This window comes from Hemitrygon akajei, chromosome 31 (genome assembly GCF_048418815.1).
Source record: "Hemitrygon akajei chromosome 31, sHemAka1.3, whole genome shotgun sequence".
In the NCBI taxonomy this organism is placed as follows: Eukaryota; Metazoa; Chordata; class Chondrichthyes; order Myliobatiformes; family Dasyatidae; genus Hemitrygon; species Hemitrygon akajei.
This window is the reverse complement of record NC_133154.1, coordinates 37,466,886-37,492,916: the sequence shown is the minus strand read 5'-3', so window position 1 is coordinate 37,492,916 and position 26,031 is coordinate 37,466,886. Positions and strand designations below refer to the sequence as shown.

Genomic DNA, 26,031 nt, shown 5'->3' with positions numbered 1-26,031 from the left:
GTCAGGTGTGTGATCCCCGAGTGGGAATGTGATCCCTCTCCAGGGCCAGGTGTATTATCTCAGAGTGGGAATGTGATCCCTCTCCAGTGCGAGGTGTGTGATCCCAGAGTGGGAATGTGATCCCTCTCCAGGGCCAGATGTGTGTTCCCGGAGTGGGAACGTCATCACTTTCGAGGGCCAGGTGTGTGATCTTTGAGTGGGAACGTGATTCCTCTCAAGGGCAAGGTGTGTGATCCCGGAATGGGAACGTGATTCCTCTAAAGGGCCAGGTTTGTGATCCCGGAGTGGGAACGTCATTCATCTCCAGGGCCAGGTGTGTGATCCCGGAGTGGGAACGTCGTTCCTCTCCAGGGCCAGGTGTGTCACCTCATATTGGGAATGTGATTCCTCTCTAGGGTCAGGTGTGTGAACCCGGATTGGGAACGTGATTCCTCTAAAGGGCCAGGTGTGTGATTACAGAGTGGGAATGTGATTCCTCTCCAGGGCCAGGTGTGTCACCTCAGATTGGGAATGTGATTCCTCTCCAGGCCCAGGTGTGTGATCTCAGAATGGAAATGTGATTTCTCTCCAGGGCCAGGTGTGTGTTCCTGGACTGGGAACGTGATTCCTCTCCAGTGCCAGGTGTGTGTTCCTGGACTGGGAACGTGATTCCTCTCCAGTGCCAGGTGTGTGATCCCAGAGACGGAATGTGATCCCCCTCCAGGGCCAGCTGTGTGATCTCGGAGTGGGAACGTGATTCCTCTCCAGGGTCAGGTGTGTGAACCTGGATTGGGAAAGTGATTCCTCTCCAGGGCCAGGTGTGTCACCTCAGATTGGGAACGTGATTCCTCTCCAAGGCCAGGTGCGTTATGTCAAAGTCGTAACGTGGCCCCTCTCCAAGGCAAAGTGTCTGATCCCCGAGTGGGAATGTGATCCCTCTCCAGGGCCAGGTGTGTGATCCTGGACTTGGAACGTGACTCCTCTCCAGTGCCAGGTGTGTGAGCCCAGAGTGGGAATGTGATTCTGCTCCAGGGCCAGGTGTGTGATTCCGGAGTAGGAATGTGATTCCTCTCCAGGGCCAGGAGTGTGATCTTCGAGTGGGAACGTGATTCCTCTCAAGGGCCAGATGTGTGATCCCGGAATGGGAACGTCATTCCTCTCCAGGGTCAGGTGTGTGATCTCGGAGTGGGAACGTGATTCCTCTCCAAGGCCAGGTGTGTTATGTCAAAGTCGTAACGTGGCCCCTCTCCAAGGCCAGGTGTGTTATGTCAAAGTCGTAACGTGGCCCCTCTCCAAGGCAAGGTGTGTGATCCCAGAGTGGAAATGTGATTCTGCTCCAGGGCCAGGTGTGTGATCCCCGAGTGGGAACGTGATTCCTCTCCAGGGCCACGTTTGTGATCCCGGAGTGGGAATGTGATCCCTCTCCAGGGCCAGGTGTGTGATTCCGGAGTGGGAATGTGATCCCTCTCCAGGGCCAGGTATATGTTCCCTGAGTGGGAACGTCATCACTTTCCAGGGTCAGGTGTGTGATCTTCGAGTGGGAACGTGATTCCTCTCCAGGGTCAGGTTTGTGATCCCAGAGTGGGAACGTCATTCCTCTCCAGGGCCAGGTTTGTGATCCCGGAGTGGGAATGTGATTCCTCTCCAGGGTCAGGTTTGTGATCCCGGAGTGGGAACGTCATTCCTCTCCAGGGCCAGGTTTGTGATCCCGGAGTGGGAATGTGATTCCTCTCCAGGGCCAGGTGTGTGATCCCGGAGTGGGAATGTGATCCCTCTCCAGGGTCAGGTGTGTGATCTCGGAGTGGGAACGTCATTCCTCTCCAGGGCCAGGTTTGTGATCCCGGAGTGGGAATGTGATTCCTCTCCAGGGTCAGGTTTGTGATCCCGGAGTGGGAACGTCATTCCTCTCCAGGGCCAGGTTTGTGATCCCGGAGTGGGAATGTGATTCCTCTCCAGGGCCAGGTGTGTGATCCCGGAGTGGGAATGTGATCCCTCTCCAGGGTCAGGTGTGTGATCTTCGAGTGGGAACGTGATTCCTCTCCAGGGTCAGGTTTGTGATCCCAGAGTGGGAACGTGATTCCTCTCCAGGGTCAGGTTTGTGATCCCGGATTGGGAACGTCATTCCTCTCCAGGGTCAGGTTTGTGATCCCGGATTGGGAACGTCATTCCTCTCCAGGGTCAGGTTTGTGATCCCAGAGTGGGAACGTCATTCCTCTCCAGGGCCACGTTTGTGATCCCGGATTGGGAATGTGATTCCTCTCCAGGGTCAGGTGTGTGATCTCGGAGTGGGAACGTGATTCCTCTCCAGGGTCAGCTGTGTGAACCCGGATTGGGAACGTGATTCCTCTAAAGGGCAAGGTGTGTCACCTCAGATTGGGAATGTGATTCCTCTCCAGGGCCAGGTGTGTGATCCCAGATTGGGAAAGTGATTCCTCTTCAGGGCCAGGTGTGTGATCTCAGAGTAGGAAAGTCATTTTTCTCCAGAACCATGTGTGTGATCCTGGATTGGAAACGTGACTCCTTTCCGGGGTCAGGTGTGTGATCCCCGAGTGGGAATGTGATCCCTCTCCAAGGCCAGTTGTATGATCCCCGAGTGGGAACGTGATTCCTCGGTAGGGCCAGGTGTATTGTCTCAGAGTGGGAATGTGATCCCTCTCCAGGGCCAGGTGTGTGATCCCGGAGTGGGAACGTCATCACTTTCCAGGGCCAGGTGTGTGATCTTCGAGTGGGAACGTGATTCCTCTCAAGGGCCAGATGTGTGATCCCGGAATGGGAACGTCATTCCTCTCCAGGACCAGATGTGTGATCCTGGAGTGGGAATGTGATTCCTCTCCAGGACCAGATGTGAAATCCTGGAGTGGGAACGTGATCCCTCTCCAGGGCCAGGTGTATTATCTCAGAGTGGGAATGTGCTCCCTCTCCAGAGCCAGATGTGTGATCCCAGAGTCGGAATGTGTTTACTCTCCATTGCCTTGTGTGTGATCCCAGAGTGCGAATGTGATTCCTCTAAAGGGCCAGATGTGTGATCCCAGAGTGGGAACGTGATTCCTCTCTAGGGCCAGGTTTGTGATCCCAGAGTGGGAACGTGATTCCTCTCCAGGGCCAGGTTTGTGATCCCAGAGTGGGAACGTGATTCATCTCCAGGGCCAGCTGTGTGATCCTGGAGTGGAAACGTGATCCCTCTCCAGGGCCAGGTGTGTGATCCCGGAGTGGGAACGTGATCCCTCTCCAGGGCCAGGTGTGTGATCCCAGAGTGGGAACGTGATCCCTCTCCAGGGCCAGGTTTGTGATTCCTGAGTGGGAACGTGATCCCTCTCCAAGGCCAGTTGTGTGATCCCCAAGTGGGAATGTGATCCCTCTCCAAGGCCAGTTGTGTGATCTCAGAGTGGGAACGTGATTCCTCTCCGGGGCCAGGTGTGTGATCCCGGAGTGGGAACATGATCCCTCTCCAGGGCCAGGTATGTGATCCCGGAGTGGGAACGTGATTCAGCTCCAGGGCCAGGTGTGTGATCCCAGAATGGGAACTTCATTCCTCTGCAGGGCCAGGTGTGTGATCCCAGATTGGGAACGTGATTCCTCTCCAGGGCCAGGTGTGTCACCTCAGATTGGGAACGTGACTGCTCTCCAGGGCCAGGTGTGTAACCTCAGATTGGGAATGTGATCCCTCTCCAGGGCCTGGTATGTGATCCCGGAGTGGGAACGTGATTCCACTCCAGGGCCAGGTGTGTGATCCCAGAGTGGAAATGTGATTCTGCTCCAGGGCCAGGTGTGTGATCCCAGATTTGGAACGTGACTGCTCTCCAGGGCCAGGTGTGTCACCTCAGATTGGGAACGTGATTCCTCTCCAGGGTCAGGTGTGTGAACCCGGATTGGGAACGTGATTCCTCTCCAGGGTCAGGTGTGTGAACCCGGATTGGGAACGTGATTCCTCTCCAGGGCCAGGTGTGTCACCTCAGGTTGGGAACGTGATTCCTCTCCAGTGCCAGGTGTGTGAGCCCAGAGTGGGAATGTGATTCTGCTCCAAGGCCAGGTTTGTGCTCCTGGAGTGAGAACGTCATTTTTCTCAAGGCGAGGTGTGTGATTCCAGAGTGGTAATGTCATTCCTCTCCATGGCCAGGAGTGTGATCCCTGAGTGGGAATGTGATCCCTCTCCAGGGCCAGATGTGTGTTCCCGGAGTGGGAACGTCATCACTTTCCAGGGCCAGTTGTGTGATCTTCGAGTGGGAACGTGATTCCTCTCCAGGGACAGGTGTGTGATCCCGGAGTGGGAATGTGATCCCTCTCCAGTGCGAGGTGTGTGATCCCAGAGTGGGAATGTGATCCCTCTCCAGGGCCAGATGTGTGTTCCCGGAGTGGGAACGTCATCACTTTCGAGGGCCAGGTGTGTGATCTTTGAGTGGGAACGTGATTCCTCTCAAGGGCAAGGTGTGTGATCCCCGAGTGGGAATGTGATCTCTCTCCAAGGCCAGTTGTGTGATCCCCGAGTGGGAACGTGATCCCTCTCCAGGGCCAGGTGTGTGATCCCCGAGTGGGAATGTGATCCCTCTCCAAGGCCAGTTGTGTGATCCCCGAGTGGGAACGTGATCCCTCTCCAGGGCCAGATGTGTGATCCCCGAGAGGGAATGTGATCCCTCTCCAAGGCCAGTTGTGTAATCCCCGAGTGGGAACGTGATCCCTCTCCAGGGCCAGTTGTGTGATCCCCGAGTGGGAATGTGATCCCTCTCCAGGGCCAGTTGTGTGATCCCCGAGTGGGAATGTGATCCCTCTCCAGGGCCAGTTGTGTGATCCCCGAGTGGGAATGTGATCCCTCTCCAGGGCCAGTTGTGTGATCCCCGAGTGGGAATGTGATCCCTCTCCAGGGCCAGTTGTGTGATCCCCGAGTGGGAATGTGACCCCTCTCCAGGGCCAGGTGTGTGATCTTCGAGTGGGAACGTGATTCCTCTCCAAGGCCAGTTGTGTGATCCCGTATTGGGAATTTGATTCCTCTCCAGGGCCAGGTGTGTGATCCCCGAGTGGGAATGTCATTCCCCTCCAGAGCCAGTTGTGTGATCCCGGAATGGGAACGTGTTTCCTCTCCAGGGCTGGGTGTGTGATCACTGTGAGAGATGTGAAACTGCTGGAGTGACTGGAGTTGTTGTATAACATGGAACATATGACTGGGGTTGTTGTATAACATGGAACATAGAACATTATAGCACAGTGCAGACCCTTCAGCTGCTTCTGAGATCAATTTAACCTTTTCCTCATATATTTCCCTCAATTTGTCTACCATTTGTGTGCTTATTTAAGTCCCTCTACCACTTCCGCAGCATGCGTTCCATTGCACCCACCTCTCTCTGTGCACAAACCTAATTCTGAATTCCGCCAACGAACACATACCAAATGCCAGGGGAACTCAGCAAGCCAGGCAGCATCTACGGAAAAGATTACATATTCAACATTTCAGGCTGAATCCTTCATCAGAAATGTGCTTTCCTCCGATCACATTAAGATTATGTCCCTTCATGTTAGCTATTTCTGTCTTTGGAAAAGGTCTCTGGTTAAGTGTGTTGCCTGGATTAGGGAGCACGCCGTCTGAGAACAGGTTGAGTGAACAGCCTTTTCTCCTTGGAATGACTGAGGATGAGAGGTGACCTGATAGAGGTGTTCAAGATGATGAGAGGCATTGATCGTGTGGATAGTCAGAGGCTTTTTCCCAGGGCTGAAATGGCCAGCATGAGAGGGCATAGTTTTAAGGTGCTTGGAAGTAGGTACAGAAGAGAGGAGATGTCACGGGGTAAGTTTTTTACGCAGAGGGTGGTGAGTGCATGGAATGGGTGCCGGCGATGGTGGTGGAGGCAGATACGATAGGGTCTTTTAAGAGACTCCTGGATAGGTACATGAAGCTTAGCAAAATAGAGGACTATGGGTAACCCTAGGTAATTTCTAAAATGTATACATATTGGGCACAGCATTGTGGGCCAAAGGGCCTGTATTGTGCTGTAGGCTTCGTTTGTTACTGTGTTTCTATCCACTCTATCTATGACTGTTATCATGTTGAACCTCGAGGGCAAAGGGTATGAGCTGAGTCTGGAGGGTCTGGGGCTGCTTTTGCTGGAACAAAGAAAGCTGAGGTGGTTCTGGAGAGGGTCTAGCGGAGATTTTCTGGACCGTTGCCTGGGATGAAGGAGAGACTCGGACTGTTTCCGTGGAGCAGAGGAGGTGCAGAGGGTCATGATCGGGGTATACGTTTACCTAATTTGAGGGACATGGATAGGGGAGACAGTCAGAAACCAGTGTCCTCCCAACTTTTGTGCTGAGCACCCTGACTGATGAAGGCCAGTGTGGCAAAAGCCTTTTACTCCAACCTTGTGACTCCACTTTCAGGGGGCCATGAATCCAGCTCCAGTGCCCCTCTGTTGTGCAATGTTCCCAGCACTCAACCACACACTGCGAAAGTCCTGCCTTGACTTTTATAATTACTTAGAGATGCAGCACAGTACCAGGCCTTTTCGGCCCAGTGAGCCCCCACCACCCAGTTACACCCCTCTGGCCATTAACCCTCATGGCTTTGGAATGGGGGAGGGAACCGGAGCGCCCGGAAGAAACGTACGCGGTCCCGGGGGCGGCTGTGTCTTATGGATAGCGATGGAATTGAACCCATATTGCTGGCACAGTAGCAGCATTGTACCACCATGCTGCCCTGATTTGATTTCCCAAATCACACACCTTTTCCAAGTGGAACTCCATTTGCCACTTCCTGTCGAGTCCCACACCGATTCTGCAGCCAGCTGGGGTGTAGTGGAGTGGTGAGCAGCCCAGAGGGGCTGTTTTCTCCGGAACGAGGAGTGTGTGTGTAACCACCTTCCCTTTCTGCTCTGACATAGGTGGAAAGAGAGATTGCTATCCTGAAGCTGATCGAACACCCTCACGTACTGAAGCTCCACGACGTCTATGAAAATAAGAAATATTTGTAGGTATTATTATGTTTTTTCACTCGCTGTGTGGTGTGCAGCCCTTGCTGGGTTCTCTGGAAGCAGTAGTGGCCGATCCCTGATCATTTGCAGGAAGAGTTTCTCTGGCTGAGGGCCAGTGGTGCCAAGGTGTGGCACGCCTTCCCATGCCAGCCACCAGCCTCTGCCCACTACCGTGGCGATGCCCAAAGACCCAGTGGCTGGCACGCACACACACCCTCACAAGGGAGGGCCACACTACTGGAGGTGGAGATCTCGGGGAGAGCAGTTACACTGAGCCCTCGTCTTCCTCCCCACGCACTGATTGGAAACTCCCCCTGGCCTCTGTAAGACCAAGCAGAATTAGGCCATTCAGACAAGCAAGTCTGCTCTGCCATTCCGTCATTCTCTCAACCCCATTCTCCTGTCTTCTCCCCATAACCTTTGACAACCTTACTAATCAAGAACCTGTCAAGCTCTGCTTTAAATATCGCCAATGACTCGGCCTCCACAGCGGGCTGTGGCAATGAATTCCCGAGGTTCACAGCGCTCTGCGTGAAGAATTGTCACCTATGTTCTAAATGGATGTCCTTCTGTTCTAAGGCTGTGCCCTCTGCTCTCAGACTCTCCCACTATTGGAAACATTCTTTCTATGACCCAGATGTCCGAGGCATCTCCTTATAATTCATGCAACACACTGGAGGAACTCAGCAGGCCAGGCAGCATCTATGAAGAAAAAGCACAGTGACGTTTCGGGCCGCTATCCTTCGGCAGGATGGGTTTTGAATCCTGCTGAAGGGTTTCGGCCCGAAACATCGACCGTGCTTTCTGCTGCTGGCCTGCTGAGTTTCTCCAGCATTTCGTGTGTGTTGCTCAGATTTCCAGCAGATTTTCTCTTGTTTGTTCCTTATAATTCATGCCCCAGAGTCATCCTTATAAATCGTTTTTTCACCCTCTCTAGGTTAACCACATCCTTCCTATAGCTGGGTGATTGGACCTGTGCACAGTGCTCCAAGTTGTGTTCTCACCACCGTCCTGTACAGCTATTACGTGAAATGTTCTCTAATGATATGAAGGAATTTAATCTATCACAGGTTATGGTGTGGACCAAAGTTAGGGAGAGTGGGTGCTCTAATGGAGCCTGGGTCACATCAGAGTGAGTTGACAGGCAGAGGGTGTTGGTGGAACCCATCCCTTCATGGAAACCCTTCCTGTTATTACTGCCAGGTTTACTTCGTACTGGAGTGCCCATCATGGGAGCCCCTTCCATTATTGAGGCCAGGTTCACTCCATAACACAGTGCCCATCATAGCTGCCCAGATGTTTGAGCTATTAGAAGCAAAGACACTGAACCTCTGTCCTTAATGTATCTGCCGCTGGTAGCACATTCCACGCACCTACCTACTTCAGCAATGAGATAGTCATTCCTTGCACTAAGCAAACGCATAGTCATGTTGAGGCATTTGTGATTGTGTTTGGATCTGCAAGTTCAAGAGCTGTTCTACTAAACCCTGGTTAGACCCCCCTTGGAATATTGTGTCAGTTCTGTTTTGTTTCATTATAGGAAGGATGTGGAAGCTTCAGAGAGGGTGCAGTGGAGATCTGCTAGGATGTTGCCTGGATTGGAGAGAATGTCTTACGAGGAAAGGCAGAGTGAGCTAGGGGTTTCAGCTCATTTTTTAATTTGGAGATACAGCATGGTTCAGGCCCAACAACCCACCTAGTTGATTTTAGCCTAATCACAGGAAAATTTACAACTTACTAACTGGTAGAGTATTGCTTTGAACTATGGCAGGAAGTGAGAAGAACAAACTCCTTACCGGCAGTGCCGGAATTGAACTCTGAACTCTGAACTCTGGTACAGCCTGAGCTGTAATAGTGTTGCATTAATCGCTTCCCCACCGTGGCTCCCCATTTGGAGGGAAGGAGGATGAGAGGTGACTTGATAGAGGTGTACAAGATGACGAGGTACACATCAAGTGATTAGCAGAGGCTTTTTCCCAGGGTAGAAGTGGCCATCCTTTGAGGGTGATTGGAGGAAAGTATGGGGTAAGTGTCAGAGGGATTGCACACATTCATGTTACCCATTGGGGAGGCATTGCGTAGGATATTGAACAGAGAACACAACAGCACAGTACAGGTCCTTCAGCCCACAATGTAGTGCTGACCTTTTCACCTACTCTAAGATCAATCTAGACCTTCTCTCCCACACAGCCCTCCATTTTTCTTTCATCCATATGCCTATCTAAGAGTTCTTTAAATGACCCTAAAGTATCTGCCTCTACCTTCACCCCTGGTAGCACATTCCACGCACCTACCTACCTTGGACAACCTCCCCAATACTTTGCTTCAAACACCTTAAAGTTATGTCCTCTCAAATTAGCATTTCTGCCCTGGGAAAAAGCCTCTTGATATCTTGTACACGTCGTCTCATCCTCGGTCATTCCAAAGAGAAAAGCCCTAGCTCGCTAAACCTATCCTCATAAGACATGCTCACTAATCCAAAGAGCATCCTGGCAAATCTCCTCTGCATCCTTTCTAAAGCTCCCACATGCTTTCTATAATGAGGCGACTAGAACTGAACATAATACTCCAAGTGATGTTTCAACTCAAAGCATCAGTAAGTTAACGGCAGGGAAAATAATGGAGCAGATTCTGAGGGATAGGATTTTAATAAAGAATTTGACATGGTTGAGCATGTCCAGAAAATTAGGGTTCATGGAACCTATGATGACTTGGCCTGTAGAATCCTGAATTGGCTTGGCCATAGAAGACAGTTATGGATGGTACTTACTCTGACTGGAGGCTTGAGACTAGTTGGGTTCCGGGAATGAAAGAGTTATCATGTGGAGCATTTGGCAGCTTTGGGCCTGTGCTCACTGGAATTTAGATGAATTTGGGGGAGATTGAATTGGAACCTACCAGGTTGAAAGGACCAGATAAGGTTGATGTGGAGAGAATGTTTTCTGTGGCAGGGATGTCCAGAACTCGAGGGCACAGCCTCAAAATTGAGGGCAGACCCTTTAGAACAGAGTCAAGGAGGAATTTTTTTTAGCCAGAGAGTAGTGAATCTGTGGAATGCTCTGCTATAGACTGCAGTGGAGGCCAAGTCCATGGGTATATTTAAAGTGCCCTGACCAATCAGTTTCCTCATTGGTCAGGGCATCAAAGGTTAATGTGAGAAGGCAAGTGCGTGGAGTTGAGTGGGATCAGGATCAGCCATTATGGAATGGCTGAAAAGACCCAATGGGCTATGTGGCCTAATTCTCCTATGTCTTATGGTCTGTACTGGGACCTCTGCTGTTTGTTATATATATAAATGGTTTGGATGCAAATATGATAGGCTGAATGGGTCATTTGCAGACAACACAAATTTTGGTGGCAATCAAATTTTGATTGGATAGAAGGTTGCCAAAGAATATGACAAGAATCATTTGCAGATATGGGCAGAGATTGAGTTTAATCTGGCCAAGTGTGTGATGGTGCACCTTGGGATGTGCAACATAAGGGGACAGGTTTAGTGGCAGAGTGCTGATGAACTGAAGGATGTTGAGATCAGGTACATGGTTGAGAAAGTCTAATGGCACGCTTGCCATCATTACATGAAGCATTGAGTTCAAGAGTCAGGAAGTTATGTAACTCTAGTTACACAACACTTAGACTATTGTGTTTAATTCTGTGTGTAAAGGAAAGATGAGTAGGCTTCGCAGAGGGTCAAAGGAGGTTTGCCAGGATGCTGCTTGGTTTGGAGGACGTGTCCAATGAGGTACGGGTGGTGGGGATATGTCTCTACCAAAGAAGGTGTGAGGCACTCGTTCTCTCCACTAGCCTGCAGGTCACCCTTGGGCAAGGTGAATGTAGCCGATCAAGGCCACGTAAAGCCACGGGAGCAGGTGGTGGATGGTCGTATGAGCATTTGGTGTATATCACAGGTCCTGGTTATGAGACCACTGACACCAGGCAGACAGTCTCTGAAGAGTATTGATAATGGCTGGGGTCGCCTGTCTTGTCAAGACACTGTCCAGAAGAAGACAATGGCAAATCACTTCTGTAGAAAACTTTTTCAAGAACAGTCATGGTCAAGAGATGGCACACAATGATGATGCTGATGATTCTGTGAGGTGAGGTGGACAAGCTGGGACTATTTTCTCTGGAGCAGTGGAGGCTGAGAGGAGATTGATCATAGGACATAGAACCCCTACAGCACAATACAGGCCCTTTGGCCCACAAAGTTGTGCCGAACATGTCCTTGCCTTAGAAATTACTAGGCTTACTATACTAGCCCTCTATTTTACTAAGCTCCATTTACCTATCTAATAATTTGTAGAAAATTGTAATTGTATACGAGGCATTGATAGAATAGACAGTCAGTATCTTTTTTCCCCAGGATCGAAATGTCTAGTACTAGAGGACGTGTATTTAACGTAAGAGAGGGAAAGTATAAAGGAGGTATGTGAGGCAGTTTTTTTTACACAGAAGGTGGTGGGGACCAAAATTCACTGCCAGAAGTGGTTGTGGAGGCAGTCAGCAGACAAGAATTTACGAGACTATGAGATAAGCACATGAATATGCAGAGAATTGTACGTGTGTGGGGGTACGTAGGGGGGGTTATTTATTTATTGAGATACGGCAGGGATTAGGCCCTTCTGGCCCTGCATGATGCCCAGCATCTCCTGATTTAACTAGTAGGAAAGTTGACGAGGGTAAAGCAGTGGATGTTGTCTATATGGACTTCAGTAAGACCTTTGACAAGGTTCCACACGGAAGGTTAGTTAGGAAGGTTCAATTGTTAGGTATTAATATTGAAATAGTAAAATGGATTTGACAGTGGCTGGATGGGAGATGCCAGAGAGTAGTGGTGGATAACTGTTTGTCAGGTTGGAGGCTGGTGACTAGTGGTGTGCCTCAGGGATCTGTACTGGGTCCAATGTTGTTTGTCATATACATTAATGATCTGGATGATGTGGTGGTAAATTGGATTAGTAAGTATGCAGATGATACTAAGATAGGTGGCGTTGTGGATAATGAAGTAGGTTTTCAAAGCTTGCAGATAGATTTAGGCCAGTTAGGAGAGTGGGCTGAATGATGGCAGATGGAGTTTAATGCTGCTAAGTGTGAGGTGGTACATTTTGGTAGGACTAATCAAAATAGGACATACGTGGTAAATGGTAGGGCATTGAGGAATGCAGTAGAACAGAGTGATCTAGGAATAATGGTGCATAGTTCCCTGAAGGTGGAATCTCATGTGGATAGGGTGGTGAAGAAAGCTTTTGGTATGTTGGCCTTTATAAATCAGAGCATTGAGTATAGGAGTTGGGATGTAATGTTAAAATTGTACAAGGCATTGGTAAGGCCAAATTTGGAGTATTGTGTACAGTTCTGGTCACCAAATTATAGGAAAGATGTCAACAAAATAGAGAGAGTACAGAGGAGATTTACTAGAATATTACCTGGGTTTCAGCACCTAAGTTACAGAGAAAGGTTGAACAAGTTAGATCTTTATTCTTTGGAGCATAGAAGGTTGAGGGGGGACTTGATACAGGTATTTAAAATTATGAGGGGGTAGATAGAGTTGACGTGGATAGGCTTTTTCCATTGAGAATAGGGGAGATTCAAACAAGAGGACATGAGTTGAGAGTTAAGGGGCAAAAGTTTAGGGGTAACACAAGGGGGAAGTTCTTTACTCAGAGAGTGGTAGCTGTGTGGAACGAGCTTCCGGTGGAAGTGGTAGAGGCAGGTTTGATTTTGTCATGTAAAAAAAATTTGGATAGGTGTATGGACAGGAAAGGAATGGAGGGTTATGGGCTGAGTGCAGGTAGGTGGGACTAGGTGAGAATAAGCATTCGGCACGGACTAGAAGGGCCGAGATGGCCTGTTTCTGTGCTGTAATTGTTATATGGTTATATGGTTAACCCGAGCCTAATCACGGGACAATTCACAATGACCACAAGGCTATTCAGTGGAGAGCACTGGTGAGTGTAAGTGGTGGGAGGCAGAGTGCGTGAACCCATGATAGAAGAATAGAAGGCCTATTTCTGTCTCCTGCCCATTCCCTTTACAAATTGTGGCACACAGTGGATATCACTTCCATCATGGAGACCAGTAGAACACTCCTCCTCATGGGAAAACTGTTTACATCAGTTTCTCTTCTGAAGGAGATGTGGCATAAACAGGTAACAGGGGGTCAACTCGATTTCACCAGGAAGCAGGAACCCACAATATTTCTCACAACACTCTGCAACACCATGCAGACTTGTGAATGAATCACTTGGTCTCCTCTACCCAACCGCAAAGTTCAAAGTAAATTTATTACCAAAGTACGTATATGTCACCATGTACTACCTTGAGATTCATCTTCCAGTGGGCATTCACAGTAAACACATAGAGACACAATAGAATCAGTAAAAATCTGCGCGCAAAGATGGACAAACAACCAATGCGCAAAAGACAACAAATTGTGCAAATAAAAAGAAAGAAACAAAATAAAAATAATAAATAAATGTTGAGAACATCAGAGAGAGTGAAAAGTCAGTGACGTGATCAGATGTGTAAAGTGTTAAATCAGCTTACGGTTTCTACAAGTTTAAGTTCTATTATTATATTTGCTGCCACTGCTGGCCACAATAACAACAAATTTCATGACACATGCCGGCGATACTAAACCTGATTTGAAGTTGGAGTTCAAGTTTAATTGTCCTTCAACCATACATGAAAACCCCGAATACGTCCAAACAAATCAGTGTTCCTCTGGGCCATGGTACAAAACACAACACCCATAGTCTCAAGACTCATATACCACATATTTGATAGCAGTATATAATAAATATCCTTTAGATGTTTCAGAAAGGGCAGGGAGGGAGGCAAAAGAGGTGGGGCGTGGCACTGCTGATCAGAAACAGTATCACGGCTGCAGAAAAGTAGGAAGTCATGGTGAGATTGTCTACAGAGTCTCTGTGGGTGGAAGTTAGGAACAGGAAGGGGTCAATAACTCTACTGGGTGTTCTTTATAGACCACCCAATAGTAACAGGGACATCGAGGAGCAGATAGGGAGACAGATTCTGGAAAGGTGTAATAATAACAGGGTTGTTGTGGTGGGAGATTTTAATTTCACAAATATTGATTGGCATCTCCCTAGAGCAAGGGGTTTAGATGGGGTGGAGTTTGTTAGGTGTGTTCAGGAAGGTTTCCTGACACAATATGTAGATAAGCCTACAAGAGGAGAGGCTGTATTTGATCTGATATTGGGAATGAACTGGTCAGCTGTCAAGTTTCTCAGTGGGAGAGCATGTTGGAGATAGTGATCACAATTCAATCTCCTTTACCATAGCATTGGAGAGGGATAGGAACAGACAAGTTAGGAAAGCGTTTAATTGAACTAAGGGGAAATATGAAGCTGCCAGGCAGGGACTTGGAAGCATAAATTGGGAACAGATATTCTCAGGGAAATGTACAGCAGAAATGTGTCAAATGTTCAGGGGATATTTGCGTGGAGTTCTGCGTAGGTGCATTCCAATGAGACAGAGAAAGGATCGTAGGGTACAGAAACCGTGGTGTAGAAAGGCTGTTGAAAATCTAGTCAAGAAGAAAAGAAAGGTTTACAAAAGGTTAAAAAAATTAGGTAATGATAGAGATCTAGAAGATTATAAGGCTAGCAGGAAAGAGCTTAAGAATGAAATCCAGCTGAATGTTCTTCATACAGACCGATCTCTTTATTAAATGTTGATGCAAAAATCTTATCCAAAATCTTAGCTCGAAGACTTGAAAATATTTTACCATCTATTATATCACATGACCAGACAGGATTTATTAAAAATCGTTACTCATATTTTAATATATGTCGGTTGTTGAATGTGATATATTCACCATCCAAAAAAATATCAGAGTGTATATTATCCTTAGATGCAGAAAAAGCCTTTGATAGGATTGAGTGGAATTATCTTTTTAAGACCTTAGAAAAGTTTAATTTTGGGCCTAATTTTATTCATTGGGTTAAATTAATTTACTTGTCTCCTACTGGTCAGGTTATTACTAACTCTCAAATTTCTAAGCCCTTTAAATTACAGTGGGGAACTAGACAAGGTTGCCCTCTTAGTCCTTTGCTTTTTGCTTTAGCTATAGAACCCTTAGCAATAGTATTTTGAGAATCTAAGGACATTTCTGGTATACTAAGGGAAGGTATGACTCATAAAATTTCGTTATACGCTGATGATATTTTACTTTCTATCTCTAACACTGAAACTTCTTTACCTTCAGTTCTTTCTTTAATTTCCCAGTTTAGTTCTTTTTCAGGATATAAGCTGAACTTACATAAAAGTGAGCTATTTTCTTTAAATGACCTAATGTCATTAAATGCCAAATCTCCGTTCAAAGTTGTTAAAAGTCAATTTACATATCTAGGTGTAACAATTACTAAAAACATCAAGAATTTATTTAAAGAAAACTTAAACCCCTTATTGAATTATGTGAAAAAGACGCTTTCTAAATTGTCTCCTCTTTCTTTATCCCTAATTGGCCGAATTAATTCGATTAAAATGAAGATTCTTCCTAAATTTTTATATCTTTTTCAGGCCTTACCTATTTTAATTCCTAAGACCTACTTTGATTCTTTAGATTCAATTTTAACATCTTATATTTGGAATAATAAGCAAGCTCGTTTAAGTAAAGTTTACCTACAAAGAAATAAAGAGATGGGTGGATTAGCCCTACCCAATTTTAGGTTTTACTATTGGGCTGCCAATATAAGGAATATTACTTTCTGGTCTTATTATATTTATCGTAAAGATTGCCCATCATGGGTCTCCTTAGAAGTTAATTCTGTAAAAAAGTTCCTCTATTGTCTCTCTTGTTGGATCATATTCTTCTTTTTCAGCAAATAAAATAACAGATACCATAATTGTTAAGCAAACTTTAAGGATTTGGTCTCAATTTAGGAAATTTTTTGTTTTAGTGAATTTTTCATTATCATCTCCCATTCTCCTTAATTATTTTTTTATCCCTTCCATGACTGACAAAGTCTTTAAGGATTTGGATGAACTAGGTATTAAATGTTTTTGGGGCCTGTTTATCTCAGGATCTCTTGCTTCATTTGACCAATTGTCAACTAAATTTGCACTCCCAAAAACACATTTTTACAGATACCTTCAAATTAGAGATTTCTTACGTTTCTAATTAACTACTTTTCCTGTAGGTCCTGATAAAAATTTACTGGATGATCTTTTAAATTTAAAACCTTTTGTTAATGGTTCTATTACCAGTATCTATAACTTGTTGATTGAATCTAGATAAGACTTTTTAGATAAAATAAAAAAAGCTTGGGAGGATGACCTAAATTGTCAGATTTCTGATGATAGATGGAATAAAATTCTTAAACGGGTTAATAAATCATCTTTCTGTGCTCGTCATTCTCTTCTACACTTTAAAGTGGTTCATAGAACTTAGATTTCTAAACAGAAGCTTTATCCGAATTTTTCTCCATTTTGTAATAAATGTAACTCTGCTAATGCGTCTTTAATTCATATGTTTTGGTTTTGCCCTAAAATTGAAAAGTTTTGGCGGGAAGTATTCCATACCTTCTCACAACTTTTTAGGGTCCAATTTGACCCAAATCCCCTTACTGCCTTGTTTGGTATTATTGCAGATGAAGATATAACTTTAAATACTCCTAACCTACAGGTTTTAGTTTTTACCTCTCTTTTAGCAAGGAGAGCAATCTTGCTTAAATGGAAGGACTCTACCCCTCCTACACATCTTCAATGGCTACATGATATTATGTCTTATTTAAATTTAGAAAAGATCTGCTGCTCAGTCTTAAATTTGAAACAATCTTTCTATGATATCTGGGGACCTTTCCTAAATTACTTTTCCAATTTATAAAGTTTAACAGTGCACAGACTTTTATGTATATTTTTATCTTCTCTTCTTAAGCGAATATGTTTTCTTTTCTAATTTATCCATTGTCATCCATCAGCTTTTTTCTTTGGTAGTTGGTAGGGGGTTGACTTTTTTTATATAAATTTTTTTTTATGATGTATGACCTATCTTTAAATTTTTGATTACAGAGTGGTATACCTTTATGTGTTATGCTATAACATTTTGATCAATTTTATTACAATATATGAATGTACACAAGTTATGTTGAGATGTATCTATGTGTTGCACTCTGTAAATCTTGTTTTTTTTCTGAATAAAAATATTGTAAAAAAGAAAAGAAAAGAAAGAAAGGATCGTAGGGTACAGGAACCGTGGTGTAGAAAGGCTGTTGAAAATCTAGTCAAGAAGAAAAGAAAGGTTTACAAAAGGTTCAAAAAATTAGGTAATGATAAAGATCTAGAAGATTATAAGGCTAGCAGGAAAGAGCTTAGGAATGAAATTAAGAGAGCCAGAAGGGGCCATGAGAAGGCCTTGGCAAGCAGCATTAAAGAAAACCCCAAAGCATTCTTCAAGTATGTGAAGAGCAAGAGGATAAGATGTGAGAGAATAGGACCAATCAAGTGTAACAGTGGGAAAGTGTGTATGGAACCGGAGGAGATAGTAAAGATACTTAATGAATACTTTGCTTCAGTATTCACTACGGAAAAGGATCTTGGCGATTGTAGGGATGACTTACAGTGGATTGAGAAGCTTGAGCAGATGGACATTAAGAAAGAGGATGTGCTGGAACTTTTGGAAAGCATCAAGTTGGATAAGTCACTGGGACCGGATGAGATGTATCCCAGGCTACAGTGGGAGGCGAGGGAGGAGATTGCTGAGCCTCTGGCAATGATCCTTGCATCATCAATGAGGACGGGAGAGGTTCCAGAGTTTTGGAGGGTTGCAGATGTTGTTCCCTTATTCAAGAAAGGGAGTAGAGATGGCCCAGGAAATTATAGTCCAGTGAGTCTTACTTCAGTGGTTGTTAAGTTGATGGAAAAGATCCTGAGAGGCAGGATTTATGAACATTTGGAGAGGCATAATATGATTAGGAATAGTCAGCATGGCTTTGTTAAAGACAGGTCATGCCTTATGAGCCTGATTGAATTTTTTGAGGATATGCCCAAACACATTGATGAAGGTAGAGCAGTAGATGTAGTGTATATAGATTTCAGCAAGGCATTGGATAAGGTACCCCAAGCAGGCTTATTGAGAAAGTAAGGAGGCATGGGATCCAAGGGGACATTGCTTTGTGGATCCAGAATTGGCTTGCTCACAGAAGGTTGTAGACAAGTCATATTCTTCATGGAGGTCAGTGACCAGTGGTGTGCCTCAGGGATCTGTTCTGGGACCCCTTCTCTTCGTGATTTTTATAAATGACCTGGATGAGGAAGTGGGGGGTTGGGCTAGTAAGTTTGCTGATGACACAAAGGTTGGGGGTGTTGTGGATAGTGAGGAGAGATGTCAGAGGTTACAGCGGAACATTGATAGGATGCAAAACTGGGCTGAGAAGTGGCAGACGGAGTTCAACCCGGATAAGTGAGAGGTGGTTCATTTTGGTAGGTCAAATATGATGGCAGAATATAGCATTAATGGCAAGACACTTGGCAGTGTGGAGGATCAGAGGGATCTTGGGGTCTGAGTCCATAGGACACTCAAAGCTGCTGTGCAGGTTGACTCTGTGGTTAAGAAGGCATACGGCGCATTGGCCTTCATCAACCATGGGATTGAATTTAAGAGCCGAGAGGTAATGTTACAGCTATATAGGACCCTGGTCAGACCCCACTTGGAGTACTGTGCTCAGTTCTGGTCACCTCACTACAGGAAGGATGTGGAAGCCATAGAAAGGGTGCAGAGGAGATTTACAAGGATGTTGTCTGGATTGGGGAGCATGCCTTATGAGAATAGGTTGAGTGAACTCGGCCTTTTCTCCTTGGAGCGATGGAGGATGAGAGGTGACCTTATAGAGGTGTTTTTGATGTTGAGAGGCATTGATTGATTGGATAGTCAGAGGCTTTTTCCCAGGGCTGAAATGGCTAACACGAGAGGGCACAGTTTTAAGGTGCTTGGAAGTAGGTTCAGAGGAGATGTCAGGGGTAAGTTTTTTTTATGCAGAGCATGGTGAGTGTGTGGAATGGGCTGTCGGCGGTGGTGGTGGAGGTGGATATGATAGGGTCTTTTAAGAGTTTCCTGGATAGGTACATGGAGCTTAAAATAATAGAGTGCAATGGGTAACCCTAGGTGATTTCTGAAGTAAATGCATGTTTGGCACAGCACTGTGGGCTGAAGGGCCTGTATTGTGCTGTAGGTTTTCTACGTTTCTATGTTTAGTAAACTACAGTCACACAAAAAAAGTCCAAGTTCCTGTGTCCATGAATGTTGCAGCAGTCTGCAGTCGAACACAATACAGCTTGTCATCTGCCGACTGAACACTGGAGGGCAGCACTGATGCCAGAATAGACATTGTACCCCCACCGACTCCAACACCTCTCTCCTCGGCAGCTGCAAGTAGGCAACTCTACGGCTTGAAAGTTAGTCTTCTACCAAGAGAACCAGCATGGACTCCATTACACAGCCTCCGGCACCAATTCTGATGCCTCTCTCCTGGACTGCTGCAAACAGGGGATGCTAGCTTCGCTGCGATGGAGGCCACACACCAATAAACACCACATCAATGTGTCCTCTCCTGAGCAACCAACAGGTGACCCTGCAGTCCGAAGGCCTAGTCCTTACCACAACCGAGGCAACACATCTCCCCAGCCGTCAGTCACACCCTCGAACCAGTGAACTGGACTTGCAGCATTCCACATTACCAAAGTCCAACAGGGTCTTGCAATCACAAGAAAAGCAACAGAGACAATCACTCTGTTAGTTTGCACACTCCCTCCACGCACCGACTCTGACTCCTCTCTGTCACGGGAAACATTACCAAGTCCAGCTCCTCCAGGTTCTCCACCAACGGGCAACTCACTCATGGAGTACACCTGCAGTACTTTAAGTTCTCTATATCCAGAAGGGTCTTGCAATCATAGAAAATAAATTTAAAGAAGACAGTAACACCTTTGGTTAGTCCAGCAGAAGTGGCTGCAGCCTCGCATGGCTTCATCTTACCCATAGGGGAGCCATTGCATAGGACAGAAGTGGAACAATACAGCACAGTATGGGAGCTTCAGCCCACAATGTTGTGCCGACTTTTCCACCTACTCTAAGATCAGGTTAACTCTTCCCTCCCACACGGATTTCCATTTTACTGTCATCGTGTGCCTGTCTAACAGTCTCTTACACGGCCCTAATGTACCTGACTCTACCACCTTCCCTAGCAGAATGTTCCACACAGCCACCACTCTCTGTGTAAATAAAAAACCTACCTCTGACTTCCCCCTATACATCCCTCCAATCACCTTCAATTTATGCCCCCTGTTATAAGCCATTTCCACCCTGGGGAAAAGTCTCTGGCAATCCAGTTGATCTATGTCTCTAGCAAATCATCTCTCATCCTCCTTTGCTCCCAAAGAGAAAAGCACAAGCTCGCTCAACCTATCCTCATAAGACATGCTCTCTAGTCCAGGTACGTCCTGGTAACTCTCCTCTGCATCTGCTTCTATAATGAGGTGACCAAAAGTGAACATATTACTCCAAGTGTCGTCTAACCGGGTTTTATAGAGCTGTAGCCTAAGCTCGGGGCTCTTGAACTCAATCCCCCTCCAATGCTGCTTTCAGTAAGTAGTAATATATTGCAACACGTTGGTATTTATTGAAAGTAGCAATTATTGTTTGAAGGTTTTCATCACTTTATGGATGCGTTACAAGAACATAAGAAGTATAAGTAGAAAAGATGGCCCATCAAGCCTGCTCCACCATTCAATAAGATGGTGGTTGATCCGGCCACAGACTCAGCTCTGCCTGCCTTTTCGTCAAAACCCTTTACACACAAACTTTACATGATTTTCTCAAGGTACCATTTGGGAAGAGGTAAATTTACATTACTGGAGAATTTTGGGCTGTTTTAGATGTTTAAGAAATCCAAGAGATTATTGTTCAGGGTAAGGAATTGAACATTAAGGTGAGATTCAATAGAATTAATTTTTTAAAAGATGAAGTATATGATGAAATAAACTGAAGCCTACAAACTTTTCTTTGTGGTTTATGTGATCTAACATGGTGAATAACCCCTGAATAGAGCATGTGCAGTTGGTTTAAGTTTCTAGGATACCATGTATATCACCCTGTCCCCTGTGAAATGACTGATGTTACAGGTGACAGAAGCACCGATGACACATCGTGACAATGGTTCTGCTGGAGCTGATTCTTAAATTCAGAGGTGAATCATTCTGCTTCCCTTTCCTAGATTCATTTTATCTGCCCCTTCCAATTTCCATCATCCGCTGCCTCATTCCATCCTTTGCCTTCCATTCCTTCCCTGTTTGTTGACCTCTTTTTTTTTAAATTTCTCACCCCTTCCCTCATTCCTTCCTCAAAAGATTGGGATTCAGTCCTGGGTAAGTGTTTAAAATCCTGTTCCCGGAGACACAGTTGCCAAGAGAGACTGACCCGGATACTTCTGACTTCTGATTAGCAAAATTTACCCCTGGACGCTCAAACCTTTTGGAATGTGTTAACTTGACTAATTTTGTGCTGGGGTGGAAAGGTTTCACTTTCTTGGTACTTGCCTTCATTCAGGTACTTAGTGTTGGAACATGTGTCTGGAGGGGAATTGTTCGATTACCTCGTCAAAAAGGGAAGACTGACACCAAAAGAAGCTCGCAAGTTTTTCCGACAAATTATATCTGCACTGGATTTCTGTCATAGTCACTCCATCTGGTAGGGAAACATTTTTATTGATGTGAAGGTCCTTTTGTTATTTTTCCTTTCCTTCTCCCTCTGAGGTATGGGTCACCCACTCTGTTGGACTTTGTTTTACTGGAGAATAGCGCAGGCACTTTAGCAAGGCCCCACCTGGGTGGTTGGTCAAGAAGCTTCTGACTCTTGCCATTCAGAGTGAGGTCGTAAAGTGGATCAGACATTGGCTTTGTGGGAGAAGCCAGAGAGCGGTTGTGGATGGTTGCCTCTCTGAGTGGAGGCCTGTGATCAATGGTGTGCCACAGGGATCAGTACTGGGTCCATTGTTGTTTGTCATTCATATCAACGATCTGGATGACAATATGGTAAACTGGATCAGCAAATTTGTGAATGACACCTAGATTGGGGGTGTAGGAAGGGTTCTAAGCTTGCAGCTGGTTCTGGTAAAATGGTCTGAAAAATGGGAGATGGGACTTAATGAAGATGAGCATGAGGTATTGCACATTACGAGAGCGGTCTCGCACAGTGAGCTTCAGGGCACTGAGGAGTGTGGCAGAACAGAGGGATCTGGGAATACAGGTCCATAATCCCTTGAAAATGGTGTCACCAGTAAATAGGGTCATATGGAAGGCGTTCGGCACACGAGCCTTCATAAATCAAAGTACTGAGTACAGAAGACAGGATGTTATGTTGAAGTTATATAAGATGTTGGTGAGGCCAAATCTGGAGTGTTGTGTGGAATTCTGATCACCTGCCTACAGGTAAAATATCAAAGAGATTGAAAAAGTACAGAGAAGTTACAAGGACGTTGCTGGGACTTGAGGACCTGAGTTACAAGGTGGGACTTTATTCCCTGGAGTGCAGGAGACTGTGAGGAGATTTAGATAGATAGATAGATACTTTATTCATCCCCATGGGGAAATTCAACTTTTTTTCCAATGTGCCATACACTTGTTGTAGCAAAACTAATTACATACAATACTTAACTCAGTAAAAAAATATGATATGCATCTAAATCACCGTCTCAAAAAGCATTAATAATAGCTTTTAAAAAGTTCTTAAGTCCTGGCGGTAGAATTGTAAAGCCTAATGGCATTGGGGAGTATTGACCTCTTCATCCTGTCTGAGGAGCATTGCATCGATAGTAACCTGTCACTGAAACTGCTTCTCTGTCTCTGGATGGTGCTATGTAGAGGATGTTCAGAGTTATCCATAATTGACCGTAGCCTACTCAGCGCCCTTCGCTCAGCTACCGATGTTAAACTCTCCAGTACTTTGCCCACGACAGAGCCCGCCTTCCTTACCAGCTTATTAAGACGTGAGGCGTCCCTCTTCTTAATGCTTCCTCCCCAACACGCCACCACAAAGAAGAGGGCGCTCTCCACAACTGACCTATAGAACATCTTCAGCATCTCACTACAGACATTGAATGACGCCAATGATTTAATAGAGGTAGAAAAAGTTATGAGGGGTATAGATAGGGTTAATGCAAGCAGGTCTTTTTTCCACTGAGGTTGGGCGGCACTAGAGCTAGAGGTCGTAGGTAAAGGGCAAAAAAGGGGAACTTGAGGGCAAACTTCTTCACTCAGTGGGTGGTTTGAGTGTGAAATGAGCTGCCAGTAGAAGGGGTGAATGCAGGTTCGATTAAAAGTTAAATGGGTGGGAGAAATTTGGAGGAATATGATCTGGGTGCAGGTAGGTGGGACTGGGCAGATGAAGAATTTGGCATGGACTAGATGGGCAGAAGGACCTGCTTCTGTTCTGTGATATCCTATAACTTTATATCTGTGCTGTTTATCTCCCGCATGAGTTGGTGTGAACCCATTAAGTGCCTGATGCTGTTATTATTGAAACCCTGAGGACATGAGGTGGGACTTGACTTACCCAGACCAGCGTGACACATCTCAATCGGGAAGTTAATTAATGCACTGGTTAAATAGGCTCATTATTGTTACATGTACTGAGGTGAGTGAAAAATGCTGCTTTGCATGCAATGCACGCAGATCATTCCATCACATCAGTACATTGAGATGGTAATCCGAGGCAGGATCAGGTTTATTATCAATGATAGACATTGTGAAATGTTTTGTTTTGTGGCAGCAGTACAAGCAAAGTCATTTAAAAAAATACTAAGTTACAATAAGAAAAATATTTTTAAATAGTGCAAAATGAGAGCAAAATAGTGATGCAGTGTTTGTGAACCATTCAAAAATCTATTGGTGGAGGAGAAGAAGATGTTCTTAAATATCTTCAGGCTCTTGTGCCTCCTCCACAATGGTAGGGCGAGGGATGGCGAGGGTCCCTAATGAAGAATGCCACTGGCTATCCATTTTGTCTGCTGAGGGAGTTTTCTGCCATCATCCTGGCAGCAGTGTACATTGTACCTCAGGCCAACATCGGGCAGGCTGTGGAGGAGCTGAACAACATAGTCAGCACACTGTGCATGCCGATGCCTTCTCTATCATTGCGGGAGATTTCAACCAGGCCAGCTTGAAAAATTCTCTGAGCAACTACCACCAACCTGTCACCTGTGGAAGCAGAGGAGCCAACACACTTGACCACTGTTAGTCAATAGACAATAGGTGCTGAAGTAGACCATTCGGCCCTTCGAGCCTGCACCGCCATTTTGAGATCATGGCTGATCAATTACTATCAATACCCGGTTCCTGCCTTGTCCCCATATCCCTTGATTCCCCTATCCATAAGATACCTATCTAGCTCCTTCTTGAAAGTATCCAGAGAATTGGCCTCCACTACCTTCTGAGGCAGTGCATTCCAGACCCCCACAACTCTCTGGGAGAAGAAGTTTTTCCTTAACTCTGTCCTAAATGACCTACCCCTTATTCTCAAACCATGCCCTCTGGTACTGGACTCTCCCAGCATCTGGAACATATTTCCTGCCTCTATCTTGTCCAATCCCTTAATAATCTTATATGTTTCAATCAGATCCCCACCATCAAGAGCACCATCCTATGCCCACACTTGGGAAAGTCCGATCAGCTGTCTGTACCTCTACTCTCAGTGTAAAGGCAGAGAAACCTGATGCAGTCTGCAAGAGAACTGTGACATGGGAGAAGATTTGTTTTCCAGCAAGACAATGACCTCAGGCATAAAGCCGAAGCTACACAGAAATGGCTTAAAAACAAAGATGTTAATGTCCTAGGGTGGCCAAGTCAGGGTCCAGACCTCAATCCAATCGGGAATTTGTGGCTGGACTTGAAAAGGGCTGTTCACTCATGATCCCCATGCAATCTGACAGAGCTTGAGCAGTTTTGTAAAGAAGGGGAAAAATTGTCGTGTCTTGATGTGCAAAGCTGATAGAGACCTATCCACACAAAATGCTGGAGGAACTCAACAGGCCAGGCAGCATCTATGGAAAAGAGTGCATTTGACGTTTTGAGCCGAGAACCGTCAGCAGAACCTAACCGGCCCTTAAGATTCTCCTTCATCTTGTCTACTAGGGCAATCTCATGCCTTCTTTTAGCCCTTCCAATTTCTTTCTCGTGTTCTCTTGCATTTCTTATACTCCATAAGTCCATCATTTGTTCTTACCTGCCTATACCTGCGCTGCACCTCTTTTATTTCTTAACCAGGGTCTCAATATCTCTTGAAAACCAATGTTCCCTAAACCTGTTATCTTTACCTTTTATTCTTACAGGCGCATACAAGCTTTGTACTCTCAAGATTTCACCTTTGAAGGCCTCCCACTTTACACCCCATCCCAATCCACACTTGCCAGATCCTTTGTGATACCATCAAAATTGGCCTTTCTCCAATTTATCATCTCAACCCTTTTCCGTATTTGCTTTGAAACTAATGGCATTGTGATCGCTAGATGGAAAGTACTCTCCTACACAACCTGTCCTGTCTCAGTCTTGCTGATCCATGTCCTGAGCTCATCTGCCTTTCCTACACTGCTTCTTGCATTGAAATATACTCAGCTCAAGACTTTGGTTGCACCATGCTCAACCTTTCGATTCCTGACTTTGTCATCTGATTCCACAATCTCTCCACTCTGGTTCCCATCCACCTGTAACTCTAGCTTAAACCCTGCCGAGCAACATGAGCAAACCTCCCCACTAGGATATTAGTCTCCCTCCAGTTCAGGTGCAAACCTTCTCTTCTGTACAAGGTCCCAGCTTCTCTGGGAGAGAGCCCAATGATCCAAAAATCTTATGCATTCCCTCCTAAACTAACTCATTAGCCATGTGTTAAACTGTATGATCTTCCTATTTCTGGCCTCACTAGCACACGGCATGGGTAGTGATCCTGAGATCATAACCCTGAAGGTCTTGCCCTTTAACTTGGCACCTAACTCCCTGAACTGATTTTGAAGAACCTCGTCACTCTTCCTACCTATATCATTGGTATCTACATGGACCACAACTTCTGGCTGTTCTCCTACCCTCT

At 45.7% G+C, this 26,031-nt stretch overlaps 1 protein-coding gene across 9 annotated transcripts in view; it reads left to right on the top strand.

Annotated features, from left to right (window-relative positions):
* Window positions 1-26,031, top strand: part of LOC140719220 (serine/threonine-protein kinase BRSK2-like) — a 347,315-nt gene that overhangs the window by 190,247 nt on the left and 131,037 nt on the right. For 6 of the 9 annotated variants that reach the window (XM_073033663.1, XM_073033662.1, XM_073033670.1 and 3 more), the window contains exons 3-4: window positions 6,846-6,931; window positions 21,502-21,642. In XM_073033663.1, the coding sequence (XP_072889764.1) occupies window positions 6,846-6,931; window positions 21,502-21,642 (227 nt within the window). Of the gene's footprint in view, window positions 1-6,845; window positions 6,936-21,501; window positions 21,643-26,031 lie in introns of all 9 variants that reach the window. The other 3 variants (XM_073033668.1, XM_073033665.1, XM_073033671.1) reach the window with 3 other exon arrangements.